At 36.1% G+C, this 19,338-nt stretch overlaps 1 protein-coding gene across 1 annotated transcript in view; it reads left to right on the top strand.

Annotated features, from left to right (window-relative positions):
* Positions 1 to 1,806: 1,806 nt before the first annotated feature.
* LOC149190404 (L-type lectin-domain containing receptor kinase S.4-like) overlaps positions 1,807 to 19,338 on the top strand; it is a 55,376-nt gene continuing 37,844 nt past the window's right edge. Inside the window, exon 1 of the mRNA XM_089410502.1 lies at positions 1,807 to 1,915. Within this exon, the coding sequence (XP_089266628.1) occupies positions 1,807 to 1,915 (109 nt within the window). The remainder of the gene's footprint in view (positions 1,916 to 19,338) is intronic.

Here is a 19,338-nt window from a genome sequence, read left to right as displayed (position 1 = left end):
TCTATTGTTTTATTGACTTTAGAATTTTTTTGGACATTGCTCCCAGGACAAAATAGTGAAATACGTTGGAAAAGGTAATGGTTCCTCTCTTGTTGAGGGTTGTTGTGATAATGTTGTGTGAGAATTTTATTTCCAAGTTTGGGACCACTAAGGCTTGGTTAGAAGAAATAAATGCAATATTAGAGTCAAGCAAGGGTGCCCCTCATCCCATACCTGATCCAGGTGGATATTGGTGGCCACCTGCTTATTCCACTTGGACCCCCACCATTGTTTATTTTAGTTTTTTATTTTCCTTAATTGTAGCAGAGTTTACTATTTTTGGCAGTTTTTTGGATCCTAAAATTTCGAAGCCGTTTTGAGGCTCTAAATGACATTTTTTTGGAAAACAAGCAAATGTGAGTCAAATGCACATTTGCAGTCAAAATTTATAGTCCTTAGATAGATATTTATAACGAGGTATCATGTGCATCAAATGGAGATCGTATGCCAAAGTCACGACCCTAGGAAATTGATGTACCAATTTACCCCAACATGGCCCATAGTTTTGGAGCTTCATCTCCTAGGGTTAGGTTTTTGGTTGTTTAGGGATTTTCATTGTTTCTCAATAATAAATAGGCCTTTGAGCCTCATTGTGACACAGTTCAGAGGCATGTAGCCGCCACATCTCTTCTAAGAGATAAATTACCATCGCTCAAGCTAGTTTATTTCCATTCTGTATGCAAGCATATTTCAGTTCTTGATATTAATGAAACGAAGTTTTATTTCTGTTGCATCTTTGTGTTTATGTTTATATATGTATTATGTTGTGTTCTTTCATAAGTCTGGATAAGTGGTATTAGAGCAGTCTACTCTTTCTATGTTTTTCTTTACATGTCCCCAACGAGGTCAGGGTGTAAGGAGTTAGGGCTCGAACTAGTTTAACCTTTGCAAGGCCAACCTCGCAAACCCCAATGACCTCCCATGGAAAAAGAAAATAAATATGAGGGAGCAGGAGATCCCTTCAAAATATTGCTTGAAGAAGTCCTCAAGCAACAGAGGAACGTGATGATGGAACACTTTGCCCAGATCCTTTGGAAAATGCCCACAGGCAGCAAATCTTCATCCAACATCCACTCTAGAGGCACCACTCCCTTCAAGATAGAAGCCAACTTTGACATTCCCATATTTGAAGGCTAGATAGATCTAGACATCGTAGATAAATGGTTAAATATGTTGGAAGGTTATTTTTCAGTTCATTTTAATAGAGCTCCATATCTTTCAGCATCTTTCCAATTTCTATCGCAGGTTCACGTCAGGGTTCTCTCATATCACTTGGCCTTTCATTCAAGTCACCAAGAGTGGAACAAAAGAAAATTTATTTTGGTTTGAATCCAAATAGAAGGCGTTTGTTGAGTTGAAGCATTTCCTCTACTCTACACTAGTGCTCACATTACCAGAGCTGCAACAACCATTTGAGATTGAGACAGATGCCTCCGACTATGCTATTGGTGCATTTCTTACTCAATAGGGGCATTCAGTGGTATATCACAGTGATACACTTTCAGACACAATCTGGAAGTATCCCACCTATGAAAAAGAATGTATTCCATTATGCAGGCCTACTGACAATGGAAGCATTACATTCTAGGGAAGGAAATGGTCATCCACACAAACCACCAACCCCTACAGTTCATACATATAGAAGGAAAGTTGTAGAACGATTGCCATCTAAAATGGTCCACATACTTGCAACAATTCTATTTGAACATTAATTACAAGAAGGGAAGCACCAATAATGTTGCAAACTGGCTCAATCGACCATCGGTCATGGTGCTGACCACTGTGCTCGACTCTTGTGGACACGAGACTTCGAAATGGACAGATATTTACAAGAGTGGTCCAGAATTAAAAACCATATATCAGATGCTCCTAGAAGGTAAGTAAGTTCCAGAATTTCACCTCCAAGGCGCATTATTTTTCCACCTAGGACACCTCTATGTTCCTTCAAGCAAGCATTCCAAGATTATTTGGGAGGTGAACTACAACCAAGACACTCGACATTTTGGGATAGAAAATATAGTGGCAGTGTTGCAGAAGTATTTTTATTGGCCAAACCTTCGATAGGATGTTGGTAAGTGCATCAGATCCTGCATTTCTTATGCCATTTCCAAACCTACAGTCAAGAACAAAGGTTTGTATACTCCTTTTCCTACTCTTAACCGACCCCGAATCCGTCTCCATGGATTACATGTTGGGCCTTCCTTCTACCAATCATGGCAATGACTGTTCTTTCATGGTCGTCAACGGATTCTCCAAGATGGCCATTCCGATGGCCTGTAAGAAGCATATCACAATAGAAGCCACTGCCAAACTCTTCTTTGAACATGTGGGTACACTTTGGGATCCCACAATCCATTATCTCAAATCGGGACAGCTAGTTCCTAAGTGCATTCTAGTCAGGCCTCTAGTCATTGTTAGATACCAAGCTCACTAAGCCTGCGACCTTCCAGCCCCAAATTGATGGCCAGATAAAGGTTGTCAATAGGATGATCGTGCATATCCTGCGCATGTACAAATTGAAGCATCCATGCACATGGGACAAAGGCCTCCCCTATATCTAGTACAACTACAACATAGCTCTCCACAGCTCAACTAGCGACAAACCCTTTCAGGTGGGACTAGGATTCTAGCCACTATGTCTCATTGATGATGCCATACCACTTGCATCTACTCAGGTAGATTCTTCTCATGTCAAGTCCGAAGTCGTTAGATCTAACAACTTCATTGAGCGCATTCAACACATCTGCCAGTAGGTCCATGACATATCAAATAGAGAAAAGGCTAAGTACAAAGAACATCATGACCAGCATCGAGTGCCACACAAGTTTCAAGTGGGTGACAAAGTTTGGTTACATTTGTAGATGTTATGAAACCAACTCAAGAAAAGATAGAAAAGATATATCAATGCCTTATAATTCAGCCTCTTCGAGGGGGCAACCTCCTTTACATTACATAAATGAACAATTCTTGGATGATTCAAATGACAAAACCTCCTTTCTATATATAGGAGTCTAAGGAGTCACAATATAATCTAGCCGACCTAACAATAATAATATAAAGCCACAAAAATAACAATAGAGGGATTCTATGGGGCACAATAATAACAATATGGGGGCAATAGGGGCACAACAATATTAATAAGGGGTATAACTACAATAGTAATGGGGTAATCACTAGTATTATAGGGACCCACCATGCCCCTCTCCTTCAAAAAAGTATTGTACTCAACGCTTAAGTAGTTCTGGATACTTCTGCATAAAATTCTCATCCTCCCATGTGGAATCTTTAGCGGATAAGTTCTTCCACTTGATAAGATACTCTAAAATTGATCGATTTCGTAGCTGTCGAGTTCTTGTTTTTGTGACTGCTTCCGGTTCCAATATAATTTTTCCTTCCTCGTCAAGTTCTGGCAATATTGCTTGAACTAGGAGCTTGTCGCCTATAACCTTCTTTAAACATGAAACATGGAAAACTGGTTGCAATTGAGAAGCTGCAGGAAGCTCCAATTTGTATGCCATAGTACCAATCTTTTGCAACACCTTGTACGGACCATAATACTTTGGCGATAATTTATTATCCTTATTAGCTTGCTTGAGGGACATTTTCTTATATGGTTGTAGCCGTAGGAATACCCAATCACCTACATCAAAACTTCTTTCACTACGATGTTGATCTGCCTATTGTTTCATTCTATTATGTGCCAACACGAGGTTATCCTTTAGGAGTTGGAGGACTTGTTGTTGATGTTCGATGTGATGTTCCACTGCCTAAACCTTAGAATTTTCTCTTAAATATGATGTGACGGATGGTGGTTGATACCCATAAAGTGCCATAAATGGGGTCATTTTTGTTGTTGTATGGGAGGAAGTGTTATACCACCATTCAGCTAGAGGCAACCATTTGACCCATTGTGTCTATTTATCAGATACAAAGCAACGAAGATATCCTTCCAAACATTTGTTTACTATCTCAGTTTTCCAATCAGATTGAGGATGATAAGATGAGCTATGAGCTAACTGAGTACCAAGACAAGAAAATAATTTTGTCCAAAACTTTCCCGTGAAAATGGGATCTTTGTCACTTACAATAATCTTTGGGTTTCCATGTAGCTTTTGAATTGTTTCCATAAATGCAGTAGAAACTATACTGGCTTTAAATGGATGTGATAATGCACAAAAGTGTGCATACTTTGTAAGTCTGTCAACTACCACCATGATGACACTCTTTCCCTCAGACTTGGGTAAACCTGTGATAAAATCCATTGAAACCTCCTCCCAACGTTGGCTTGGAATGGATAAAGGTTGTAATAGACCCAGTGTCTTAATTGTTTCAACTTTATTTTTTTGGCAAACCAAACATTCCGCCACAAAATTTTGAATATCTGATTTAAGGCCATCCCAAAAAAATTCCTTCTTAACCCTGTGGTAAGTTTTTAAAAATCCTGAGTGCCCTCCTAAGGGAGAAGTGTGCAATTCCATAAGAATCTTTTGTTTTAACTGGGAATTCTTACAGAGGTATAAGCGATCTTTGTACCATAACGAATCATTTTGCCAGCTAAATGTATAAGACGTACTGGAATCTTGTTGTAACTTTTGAATAAGTGCCCACACTTCTTCGTCATTCTTCCATTCCTCCCTTGCTTCGTTTATCTAATCAGGTTGGATAATAGAAATGGTGCACAACAATGCTTCCACATCTTCATCCTTTCTTGAGAGTGCATCTGCCACCACATTTTGCTTCCCTTTTTTGTAGATGATTTCAAAGTCATAACCCAACATCTTTGTGACCCACTTTTGTTGCTCTTCAGAGGATAATATTTGTTCTAAAAAGTATTTAAGGCTATCATGATCCTTTTTTACTTGCTCTTCAGAGGATAATCTTTTTTCTAAAAAGTATTTAAGGCTATCATGATCCGTTTTTACCTTGAAGTGTCTTCCCATTAGGTAGGGTCGCCATTTCTTAAGTGCATGGAGTATTGCCAACATTTCCTTCTCATAAATAGCTTTGCTTAAAAACTTTCCCTTGATTGGACGACTTTCAAAAGCAATGGGTCTTTAATCTTGCATTAGAACAACACCAATTCCATTTCCTGAAGCATCACATTCCACAATAAAGGTTTTCGTGAAGTCTGGTGTAGCTAAGACCGGTGCTTGACACATTGCCTCTTTAAGATGTTCAAAGGCCTTTGTTGCTTCTGGAGTCCATGAAAATGCAGCTTTCTTCAATAATGTTGTTAGATGTGCTGCTATTCTCCCATAATTCTTTACAAACTTGCGATAATACCCTGTCCACCTGTGAAATCCTCGCATATGCTTTATGGATGTGGGGATTTTCCATTCCTTAAGGGCTTTAATTTTGCTAAGGTCTACCTTAACTCCTTCATGAGATACAATATGACCCAGATATTCCACCTCCTGGACTCCAAAGAAACATTTGGATCTTTTTTCATATAATTATTTCTCCTCCAATAGTTGTAGCACCCTGTCAACATGTTCAACATGATCCTTCCAAGACTTGTTGTAGATTAGTATATCATCAAAAAATACTAACACAAATTTTCTAAGGAATGGTTTGAAAATTGAATTCATCAAACCTTGAAATGTTGAAGGTGCATTGGTAAGGCCAAAAGGCATGACCAAAAATTCATAATGACCCTCATGAGTTCTAAATGTTGTTTTTGGAATGTCTTTAGTCTTCATTCTGATTTGATGATATCCTGAACGAAGATCCAACTTGGTGAAGTAAATTGATCCATGCAATTCATCCAGTAATTCATCAATGACAGGAATGGGGAACTTATCTTTAATAGTGAGCTTGTTGAGCTCCCTATAATCTAGACACAAGTGCCATGATCCATCCTTCTTGTGCACCAATACTGCTGGAGCAAAGAAAGAACTTTGACTCGGTTGAATTATACCAGCCTCTAGCATTTCTGCAACCATATGTTCAATTTCACTCTTTTGGACATAGGGATATCTGTATGGCCTGATGTTTGGAGGAACACTTCCTAGAATCAGATGAATAGCATGATCATGATCATGCATAGGTGGGAGACCATTGGGAGTCTCAAAGACCTTGGAATGATTGTCCAAGAATTTTTGGAGATCTGGAGAAATAGATGATTCCGATTTGGAAACATCTAGTGAACATAATTGTGCAATTACACCTCTTTGATCCTTTTTTAGAAGCTTTGTCATACCATTATAGCTGATTATCTATCCTGGTTTCCCTGCAATACCCCTTAATTCAAATTCCTTTCCTTCCGTAGAAAATTTGATGAAAGTTCTTGAAAATTAAAAGCTATTGTACCCAAGGATTGTAGCCATTGGATTCCTAGTACAACATCAGCACCTCCCATTGGAATGGAAAGCATTGGGCTCATCAATACATATTCTCCCATGGATAGCTTGATATTATGGCACTTTCCAGAGAAATTTATTGTTCCTCCATTTGCAATCATCACTTGACATTCTGGTGCTGGATAGAGGAAGCAATTCAATTCTTTTGCTACCTTACAATGAATAAAATTGTGGGTGCTTCCTGAATCAATCAACATTATTACCTTTTTCTCCTTGATTTTTCCTTCTATCTTGATGGTTTGAGGAGTGGTAATTCCCACCAATGCATTACAAGATATGGTCGGATTTATTTGTTCTTCATCTAGGATTTGTTCCTGGAGTATATCCTCTTCTTTTGACCTTTCTTGCTCCTTTTCTTCTTCCTCTTCACAATCTATGTAGAATAATTTCTTCTCAGCACACTTATGACCTTTAGTGTATTTGCTATTGCAACTGTAACAAAGCCCTTTTGCTTTTTTTTCTTCCAATTATTGTGGTGTCAACCTTATAAGTTGTGGAAGACTAGGGGCAACAAAACTTTCATCTTTACAGTTGTGAGTGGTATGCTTCCTGGTTGCCATAATTTTGCTTTCCATTTTTCTTGCTAACCTGAATGCCTTCTCTAATGAATCAGGTTCCCAAAGGCGAACATCATGTTGGATATTATCCTTTAAAGACCCTATGAACACAACAATCCTATGCTCCTCTAGAATATATTTTACCCTTATGCTAAATTTTTGGAATTCCTCAATGTGCTCCATTATTGAACCCTTTTGTTTGAGACTTATCAATTGGCTAAAAAAGGTGTTGCTTTTTGTATCCTCATAATGTGCTATCAATTCTTCCGTAAAAATTGCCCAAGTGATAAATTGTTTACGATAGCAAAGCCATTGATACCATACAAACTGATTTGGTTCCAAATATAAAGTTTCCATACGTACCTTTTGTGTGTTTTGCACATTATTGAGATCAAAGAATTGCTCCATCTGTAATATCCATGTGGCCGGATCCTTGCCATCAAACTTCCTCATATCGATTTTTGGAATATGGTGGGTCTTTGATCCAACATTAGAGTCTATGGAATCATGATTAACATTTCTTTTGTTCACATCATGAGTTTCCTTTACAACCTTTTCACCATTAGTAAGTATTTCCTGTAGAAAATTTGTCAAATCTGTCTTCAAATCTGCCATGTTTGTCTTCAAATCTGTCTTCAAATCTGTCATGTCTCTCTTCAAATCTATCTTTGAATCATCCATCTTATCTTCCATGCCATTTATCTTAGATTCCACGCCATTTATCTTAGCTTCTGTTAGCTTTTGTGAGTGTGACATTTGTTGCACTTGTTCTTGTAATTTTGATACATCATGTAACATTTCTTCCTCTTCTTCATGAGTCATGCTAGAGCTTTCAGGTTCCTTACTAGGTGTTTGCATTTTCTTTCCTCGGGGCATCAGTTACTGATAATAATGCTTTACTATTCCCTTTGAATTCCTTCAAACCAAGCTTACGAAAAAACTTTAAAAAAATTACACACCTTTTTTCACTTTGTAGAAGCCTGATATTGAATCTGATGTATCTCTTTAAGTTAAGATCCTCCAGTTCTCAAATTGCGACCTGTAGAATCCTTTTGCATCCTCTTTCCAATGCCACAAGTTTGACCCAAATTGGATTCTCCAAGGAAGAGTTATGTGAAATCTCCCACAGTAACTTGTCAATTATAGACTAGTTCATTAGAGCGAAAATGTACGACATGCCACGAGTCACTGTTTCTACCTTTGGATCTGAAAAATGTATACAAGAAACTACAGTCCATCCTCTTTCCTTACCTTCTTACGAAATTTCAATCCGATCCCCAGAGAGAAAGTTATGACGATTTTCCCCAGGTCACCTGTCTGGAATGTAATTTAGGAGTCTGCAAAAAGACCAACTTCCTCAGATCATGTCTCTAAAAATATAGAGCGAAAAGCTCTGAAATTCGGACCCGAGGTGTAGCGTGATTTCTTCTCAAATGGGTTTTGTTTGAAACTTCTGAAACATCGTAGAAAAAAATTTATAGCAAAAATGCCACGATGACCTGTTTGGAGCAGCGAAACCCTAGAATCCAAAGCTCTGATACTAAATGTTATGAAACCAGCTCAAGAAAAGATAGAAAAGATAGATCAGTGCCTTATAATTCGGCATCTTCGAGGGGGCAACCTCCTTTACATTACATAAATGAAAAATTCTTGGATGATTCAAATGACAAAACCTCCTTTCTATATATAGGAGTCTAAGGATTCACAATATAATCTAGCCGACCTAACAATAATAATATAAAGCCACAAAAATAACAATAGAGGGATTCTATGGGGCACAATAATAACAATATAGGGGAAATAGGGGCACAACAATATTAATAAGGCGTATAACTACAATAGTAATGGGGTAATCACTAGTATTATAGGGACCCAATAGTAGAAGTAGTGCCTCGTTGGGGCCTATTGGAAGCTTTGCCTGCTCTAATATGGGCCTTACAACATCACTAAGGCTATGGGGGAAAATGATTTCGATCTCAACATTCCACCATTCCTTAGCCTGCACCCATTATTCAATGTGGACCGGTTGCGTCCACACTTTCCCCCACTGCTGGACAAATCAAACATAGCGGAGAAGTTGACACCAACATAGCTCAACCCAAGCTGCATCGAACAAGCCAAAACTCATATAATCATGGGCACACAAATCAAGAACACTCACCAACAAAATATCCAACTATATTGGGTTGTCAAAGTTGACCAACTCTTGCACCAAGGCAACTCGCTCACCAAGGACCAAGTTTAGCAGAAGTTTCCCTATCTCATGGAGGCACTCAATGCAATGAGGAGCATTGTTTCCTAAGGGGGGAGGATTGATCCAACTAGATATTTGTGGCCACCTACCTATTCCACATGGACCCCCACCATTGTTTCTTTCATATATTTAATTTCCTTAATTGTAGCACAATTTACTATTTTTGGAAAATTTTCAAGTCCTGAACTTCCGGAGTGGTTTTGAGGTCCTAAACGATTTTTTTTTTGAAAACAGGTAAACATAAGGATTAGAGAAACATTTTAGTTGAAATTTATAGTCCTCAAGTAGATATTTCCAACGAGGTATCGTGCACATCAAACAGAAATTGTATGCCAAAGATACGACCCCAGGAAATTGATGTACTAATTTACCTCAATGGGGCCCATAGTTTTGGCGCTTCATCTCCTAGGGTTAGATTTTTGGTTGTTTAGTGTTTTCCATTATTTCTTAATAATAAATATGTAGGTTTTAAACCTATACATAAATTACCTACAAACAAATTCTTAAAAGACAGAAAATATACAATGGTGAGAAACAAAAAACAAATACACAAAGATTTCCCCTAGATCCCAAAACCGGGACTACCAAATTGATTTTTCATTATATTCTTCTCAATGTTATAACACATATATATATATACCGAATCATTCATAAACCCCAATCCATTAACCCTGGATTAGAACATAATTGTAGTTCTCTTGATCAGATCTATAAGATACTATGGGCAGAAAACCATCATACCCAAAACCATGTGAAAAACCCATGCACAAAACCATAGGTAGGTCCGCACCTAGGGCTAGTCATGGAAAGAATATAATACACACCCAAAATTATCCCACTTTTTTGTTTTCTTTTCCACATAGGGGGTCACATGAGAACTTGGTCATTGGTTTGGCCCTACAAGGCCCATTGTTTCTCTACACCATGAAAACCTCCCAATGCTCACAGACTTCATCAATGCATCTGTGACATTCTTCAAAGTGACCATATTTACCAACAACACCTTTCTTTCCTCAACCATATCCCTCATAAAGTGATACTAAACATCAATGTCCTTTGTCTTTGAATGATAAGCAAGCTTCTTTGCCAAGAAAATTGCACTTTTGTTGTCACAGTCTATCTTTATAGCTCACTGTACTAACCCCATACTTTAACACAATCTCTGCAACCAAACTACTTCCTTTCTTGCATGAGTGGTTTCCATTTATTCTGCTTCTTTAGTTGAAAGTGTCACTACAAACTATCTCTTTCTCATCCAACTGACTACACCTCCAAGTAGGTTAAACACATACCCACTTGTAGATCTTCTTTGGTCTAGATCTCCAGCCCAATCTGCATCAACAAAACCACGGATGTCCAAAAATATGTCCAATCTTGGTCTTCCTTGGTAGCATAAACCATAATCACTAGTTCCATGAAAATACTTGAAAACCTGCTTCACTGTTGTCCAGTGCTCCTTCCCTAACTTTTACATAAACCTGCTCAATACTCCCACTGCATGTGAAATGTCTGCTCTAGTACATACCATTGTATACACCAAACTCTCGATTGCACTTGCGTATGGAACACGAGACTTGTCCTATTCCTATTCTTATGTCTTGGGACAATTTTCAATAGATAACTTTACACCTACACGAATAGGAACCTTCGCTGGTTTACTATCATGCATATTAAACCTTTGCAATATTGTCCCAACATACTTCCTTTGGTTTAACTAGAGCTTCCTTTTTTTCCCAATCTCATTTAATTTCCATGCCCAGAATATAGTTTGTAACACCAAGATCCTTCATGTCAAATTTTGAGGACAATTGGGTCTTCAAATCCTAGATAATTTCTTCTTCATTTCCAGTTAACAACATATCATCCACATACAGGACCATATAAATAACATGGTCACCAATTAATTTAAAATACACACAGTGATCCACTTTTATTCTGGTGAAGACAAGTCCTCGTATAAATGTATCAAATTTTTGATTTCACATCTTTGGTGACTACTTTAACCCATATAGAGACTTTTTTAACCTGCATACCAATTCTTTCTTTCCCTTTACCACAAGCCTTCAGGTTGCTTCATATAGATCTATTCTTCCATATCCCCGTGAATAAATATTGTCTTCACATCCATTTGTTCTACTTCAAAATTAAAAGCAGCAACAATAGATAAAAGTAATATAATAGAAGATACCTTGGTAACAGGAGAAAAAATATCATGAAAATCACTTCCTAGAACCTAGGAATAACCTTTTGCTACCAATCGAGCTTTGTGTTTCTCCACCTTGCATTCTGCATTCATGTTCTTCTTCAACACCCATTTTCTTCCAAAGGGTTTCCTTCCAGCCGACAACTCCACCATATCCCAAGCCTCATTTTTGTCCAAAGATACCATTTCGTCAACCATGACCTCTTTCCATAGTTTTCCATCCTCTGAATCTATTGCTTCCCTGACAGTTCAAGAATCATCATCAGTAATAGATAAAGAAAAATTTGAATAGAAATCAGATGGACTATACCTTTTTGGTTTCCTTCTATCTTGATATGATCTTCTCACAAACAGAGTTTGTGGCTCTTCATCTTTTGATTCCTCTTCTACTGTAAAGTCTGATTCTTCCTCCTTTAGCTCAAACTCTATCTTCTTAGGTTCCTTTGGTAGGACTTCATTTTTAATAACATATTTCACCTCTCTAAACACTACATCATGGTTGTACACAATCTTCCTTTTTTTTGGGTTCCAAAGCTTATAACTTTTTAAACCATCCTTATACCCAATAAAGATTGCACCTTTCAAATTTACTATCCAACTTGGTTCTTTTCCCCCTTGGAACATGTACATATGCATCATATTCAAATACCCTCATATCGGAAATAAAGTGTTTCTTACAAGTCCATACCTCATGTGGAGACTTATCTGCCAATGCTGATGAAGGTGATCTATTAACCAAGTAACATGCAGTCTCCACCACCTTTGCCTAGAATTCCTGTCCTAACCTGATACCACTGAGCTTGCTTCTTTCCTTTTCGATCAACATCCTGTTCATTCTTTCTACAACTTTGTTTTGTTGAGCTGTGTAGTCTTCTTTCGTGCTATACCACACTTCTTATAGAACTCTTCAAATTCTTTCTTGTAGAACTCTCGACCATTATCTTCTTCTCTGTCTAGTTCTCCATCGGAGCCTTAAATTCTTTAAACCTGTCAAAGACTTAATATTTCTTCATGAGGAAATATATCCATGTATTCGTTGAGAAGTCATCTATAAATGATACATAGTATACAAACTTATCAAGTGATGGAACCGACACAGGTTCAAACACATCACTGTGCACAAGCTCTAATATCCATTTCATCCTCTTAGCACTGAGGGAAAGCTCACTTGATTCTTCTTCCCCTATACACAATGTTCACAGAAATCAAAATCTAGAGAGAAATTAGACATACCTTCTACAATACCATTACCATGAAGTATTCAAAGTCGCTTCTCTCTAATATGTCCAAGCCTTTGAGGCCATAACATGGTCTTTTCTCTAGAAACGACTAGATTTTTGCTCCACTTTCAGAAACCACGGAACTGTTGCACCCATCAATAACAGTACTACCCAAAAGCTTATACAATGTTCCAATCCAAACTCCCCGCATTAATACCAGTGCTCCATGAACCATCTTGCAGTTATCTTTCTCGAGCACTGTTTTTACACCTGTATAATCCATCTTGCTTACAAAAATCAGATTTGTGGCCAATGCAAGAATATGCATAGCACCCGAAAGTGTTCTAATCCTTCCACCTTACAACTTGAACTTGATTTTTCAGCATCTGATAATTCTAGCCTTCTTGACATCCCCTAAGAAGACATCACCACCATCATATTTCTCATATTCACAGAACCACTCCCCATGCGGAGTGAAGTGAAAGGATGCACCTAAGTCAATCAACCATGCCTCATGATCTATATGTGTACTTGAAGAAGAAGCCAAGTACACATCCCCACCTTCATCTGAGGCATGGAAAATTTTAGGGGCGAATGTTCGCCCTTACACGAAATTAATGGGTTTTAAATTTTTTGTGGGCGAATATTTTGTATCATAGTACATTTTTACAAATCGCCTCAAATAGCCCACCCTATTTTAAGGGAGAGGGTAAAAAAGGTAAATTTAGCCCTTGAAATTAGGAGTTACAACCTTCCATTTGCCCTAATTTTCAAGAATAGGTTTTATTTAAGTGAATCCTATGGGCCAAATACCATATTTATAAAAGAGGTATGGTCAATTAATAAAAATATAAATAAAAGAGAGGTATGGTAAATAAATAAAACATTTTTTATATTTACTCCATAAGTCACCTTATATACATGCAAGGGTGTAAACAAATAAAAATATAAATAAAGTGGAGGTATGGTAAATAAATAAAACCTCTTTTTATAATTACTCATAAGGTATGGTAAATAAATAAAATTATAAATAAACTAGACGTATGGTAAATAAATAAAACCTCTTTTTATATTTAGTCCATAACCCTTTCTATTTATGAAGGCTCAAAAAAGGGGTTTTATTTAAGTGAATCCTATGGGCCAAATACCATATTTGTAAAAGAGGTATGGTAAATTAATAAAAATATAAATAAACGAGAGGTATGGTAAACAAATAAAACATTTTTTATATTTACCCCATAAGTCACCTTATACTTACGAACACTCAAAAATATTTACGAACACTCAAAAAATGCGTTATATTTAGGTGAAACCTATGGGAAAAATACTATGGGCCAAATACCATGGGCTAGATTATTATTAATACCATGCAAAAAAACATTATTAACCCTAATATTAGTATTAATAAAAATAAAAATGGCACATGGTATTGACCCATGGTATTCACATGGAATGTAGTCTATTTAAATGGGGGAATTAAACCAACATAGATCCATCTTTACTCTGGATCTACTAAGCCCCGAGAGGGATCAAATATCGTGATATGCAAACTAGCATAGAGTGAAAAAATATTTGATCCCTCTTGGGGCTTGGTGGATCAAGAGTAAAAATGGATGTTGTAATTTAATGTATGTTAAACATTTTAACTTGGTTAAAATAAAAAATAAAATAAAAAACAATTATTAATTTTATTATTTTTTATAAATTACTAATAGTAATTTTTAACCTCCAGGTTTATGATAACCCATGGTATTCATGTGAGCATAGACTATTTAAAGGGGAAATTCTATCATCTTAGATACATCTTAATTATGGGTCTACCAAGTGCTCAGAGGGATAAATAGATTTCATCCCCCTAAGAATGGTAGATGTGGAGTTAAGATTGATATAGGTTGGTTTTTATGATAACAAAGATATTAAACAGACTTAGGAAATTATATTGTAAAAACATCTTAAGGTGAATCGTTAAAGCTACATTTAGTCACTTCACAAAATTTAGTAAAAAATACCAATATCTCCGTTAATATTGGTTTTTAACTTTTTCTAATTTATCAAAAAGAATTCAAAACAATGAAATCTTATCACTCTTTCTGCATCACCCTCGCAGAAGATTTCTCACCATTTTTCAAACATTCTCAATATGATATCTTAATGAAAAAGTTTAGGTACTGATGTTGGATTAGTTGTTTGGAAAATAAGCTAGTTTGTACAACCTTTTATCTTCTGTGCTATTCTTAGTTTGTCCTAATGATCTGTAGGGGTCGGAGCCACTGCCCCATATTTTCCTAAAAGGTGGAGATTGTTCACCAAAAAGGAAATTAATCTACATGTTACAATGTTGTTAAAAAATGTGAGACCTATGAGGGTAGTGAATTATGCTAATAAGAAATTTAGATTGGGAGAGACGTATTTAAATTTTATTATTTAATTGAAGATTTCCAATTAAAATAATAATAAATCTAAATTTATATATTCATATATTGATTAGAAGGATTCTCACAATGGTCACTTCTTTCAATTATACCCCCTTCAAGCCTTTGGGATACCTAATACTTTCTTATATAATATAGTTCGGGCTTGCTACATGTTGGTGTGTTGGGGTAAACAAACTTAATGCATTTTTTTTTTTTTTATCTCGCATTTGGAGTCTATGGAATAAGAAAGAAATTTGATAACTTGAAAAAATTGGTAGCTTGACAAAAGTTGTAGAGAAAAGATTAATCTCTCCTACCTTACAAAACTCATTGTCAATATCAACACCTACAAGAACTTTGTTGTGGAATATTATCAAAACTAATAGAAGCATATGAAAGAGTGTATTGTAAGAACCTTGACAAACATAGCCACTGAAACTTGGAAAATTGTTTGTAGGAAGAGAAAATTATGTTTATTTTTTCCAAACATGTATGTTGTCAATATCAACACCTACAAGAACTTTGTTGTGGAATATTATCAAAACTAATAGAAGCATATGAAAGAGTGTATTGTAAAAACCTTGACAAACACGACCACTGAAACTTGGAACATTGTTTGTAGGAAGAGAAAATTATGTTTCTTTTTTCCAAACATGTATGTTAGTATATTACAGTTTAATGAATATGTTTTCTTATTATCATATGTGGTTTCATACTTTAACATAACATTCGCCAAGACTTCACAATGTTTTATTATTCAATAAAAGACTTGTCAAGATCTTACAAAATTTTATAATTCAGTGAATGATTCTCCATCACGGTACAAGATAATAAAATATGGTGAGAGATTCGCCAAAAAAATTATATATACATATTATATTATTGATAAAATCGCCTCCCATTTTCTTATGTATCATGGGGATTAACCCACTTATTATACATATAAATTTAGGGTGGTTCTTAAAATTCTCCCTGATCTGAGGTGGTTTTCACCTTTGCATAAGGAGAATCATCAGATCTCTTTCCTTTCTCAGGAGCTTTAGATCTAGAGTCCTTTTTGAAGTGTCTTTCCTTTCTACATTTCTAAAATACCTATACAGGTTTTCCTGGAGATTTAGATCTCCCACTAAAGAACATATTTTTGTTTATATTCTGGGACCATCCTCGTACAGACAAGGCATCTCCATTCTGTCCCTCCATATTTTTCCATCTCATCTCCTCTGGCAGCAAGGATGAGACTATTTCATCAAACTTCAAGGTTGTTGTATTGCTACCTATTGCAACAACTAGTCTATCCCACGAATCTGGTAGAGAATACAAAAAATTGATGCACTTATCTTCATTTAAAATTTTAATATCAATAGATAACAATTGGCATACCACAATATTAAAGACATTCAGATGCTCTGTCACCGAGTCTGCATCCTTCATCCTCATGTTATACAACTTTTTTCATAGGAATAATTTGTTCACTAGAGACTTAGATTGGTACAAATTCCCTAACTTGTCCCACAAAACCTTCATCGTAGCTTCCCCTAATACATTCAACAATAATGAATCTGAGATACACAACCGTATTGTGCTCTTTGCTTTTCGATCCAACTTCACCCAGTCTTCCAGTGACATTTTCGTTGGTTTAGTACCTAGATCTACCGCGATCCACTGATCTTTATCCACCAACAAATCCTCTATCTTGAGTTTCCACAATTCAAAACTATGACCATTAAATTTCTCAATCTCTATCTTTCTACTGCTCGCCATCTTCTTTCACCGCAAGAATCGATCTCGCAGATCTCCCACTGAACATGGTCTACCACATACCTAAGCAAAACCTCTCAATAGCAAAGGCATCCCCTTGAAGACGAAACAACTCTGATACCAAATGTAGCTTTTAACCCTATACAAAAATTACCTGTAAATGAATTCTTAAAATATAGAAAATATACAATGGCGAGAAACACAAAACAAATACATAGAGATTTTCCCCTGGATCCCAAAACTGGGACTACCAGATCGATTTTTCATTATATTCCTTTCAATGTTACAACACATATATATACATGCCGAAGCATTCATAAACCACTATCCATTAACCCTGGATTAGAACATAATCATAGTTCCCTTGACCGGATCTATAAAATACCATGGGAAAAAACCATCATGCCCACAACCATAGGTAGGTCTGAGCACCTAATATAGGGTCCAAAAAAAAATTATGGGGCATTGTGCTCTGTGCAACGAAAGGTGGGGCTAGTCGTGGAAAGAATATAACACACACCAAAAAAAATAGGCCATATAACTGCCACATCCCTTCTCAAAGATAAGCTGCCATCGCCCGAGCTACTTTATTTCCATTCTGTATGTAAGCATACTTCAATTTTTGATATTAATGAAATGAAGTTTTATTCTTGTTTCATCTCTGTGTTTATGTTTATATATGTATTATGTTGCGTTCCTACATAAGTATGGATCACTACCCTTTTTGGTACATGCATTGATAAGCTAGAAGAGTGTTTGGAAGATCCAGGTTTCATTGGCCCCATGATCATTGGTATAGTCATAAATCTTCACCTTTATGCTAAAGATATTTTTCTTTTTGTGAGTAGCCATTATGATGTCGGCTAGAAACTAAGAATGCCCCAATATGAGTATGATTGTTAATACTCACAAAATTAAAGTCATGATAATTAAATCTAGAAAAATCACTTATGATACTTTCATATAGGGCAACAAAAACTTGAAAAAAGTTCTTTCATACAAAATATCTTGGAATCGATATCCATCATAAGCTCAATTCGAATCATAAAATTGAGAAAAGGATAAATGAAAATGGAAAACTTATTAAGTACTTGAAAACCAATATAAGTTCGCAGACAATTGGATATAAGATTTCGAAAAACTTCTTTGATACTTTCATCACTTCTATTATTTTATATGGATGTGAGATTTAGATTTACAAAATCTTAAAAAAACCATGAAAAAAAATAAATAAATCCAAAAATAATTTATAACCTAAAATCTCACTATTAAAATAAATACATTCCCAAGATTAATTAATCTTGATATTTCTTATGATACGACTGCAAATTCTGCTTTGGGGTTTAAAAATATATCAATACGGGTTACACGTGTATTAAATAACTAAACACTTGTGTATACGGTACTCTGGCTAGCAGTGAAATGGCTAGCAGTGAAATGATTGATCACTTAAACGTGTATACGGTCCTTATGGCGCCATTGACTGAACATCTATGCGTCGCAGAGACAAGGTCTTCCTATCGATTGCTGACGTGGAAACTTAAGCTTTAATGGTGGCTTAATGTTTTCTTTAGAATATAAAAGTCATTTAGAGTTATCCTGACAGTGATAGAACGGCAACTTTCTAACTGTAGATTGGATTGTGTGAACTGTACCACCAACTTGTTGGTTCTTGCAGGACAAACCAGTGTTAAATACTTTCTAAAGGAGGTTTTGGATGTGAAAAAATGTAAAATAAATAAGGGAGGTTTTGGATGTGAAAAAATGTAAAATAAAGAAAGACAAGAAAGACGGCTACAACATACCTTAATCTATGCAAGCTTTGTTATAAGCACTAAAATATTTAGGCCACGTCATCCCACGGAAATCCGAATCATTTGCTTACATATGTATGACGTGGGCATTGACTGACCGTAAATGCCGAAGGTTGGGTGCCTCCCACACCAATAAACAACAAGAGTATCAAATAGTAATTATGGTACGAATATGTCACCTTTCCTCGTGGCTTATTCGTGGCTAAAGACGTTGACTGGAAGTAGCAGTCTATGTGCAGTTTAATTAAGACATCTTTGCTTAAATCAACTTTCACTTTACTAAATCAACTTTGCAGATCTTAATCTTCATTTTATTTCATTTATGTGTTGGTAGGACCATGGATGACTTACGGGTAATTGGAAACCTAACCATGGTCAATCCTTTTCGTTCATTTCACCTTTTCCAAATGTGGTTCTCCCATTGCATTGAAAAATGGATTCATTAATTTGACCTTTTCTAAATATGGTTCTCCCATTCGACTAAAATATATGGATTGCAAGTTGTGTTGAAGGAAACAAAATGGTCAAATCATTCTAAGCGGTGTGATCCACAGTGTCTAAAGTGGTGTCATAAAGAAGATAAAGGAAAATGCTATTTTTGATGTAATTGACTAAATTTTTCTAAGAATTAAGTTGACACGGTAGGTATATATATATAGGCAGTTCCTATTTCCAATCCTATTGAAATATAAATGCGTCTGACATACGAGGGGAATAGGA

The sequence above is a fragment of the Pinus tabuliformis genome, chromosome 3_1 (genome assembly GCF_031772625.1).
Source record: "Pinus tabuliformis cultivar Carrire ecotype Pingquan chromosome 3_1, CPIR1, whole genome shotgun sequence".
Lineage (NCBI taxonomy): Eukaryota > Viridiplantae > Streptophyta > Pinopsida > Pinales > Pinaceae > Pinus > Pinus tabuliformis.
Note: the sequence above shows the minus strand (reverse complement) of the source record. Positions and strands in the feature narration are given on the sequence as shown.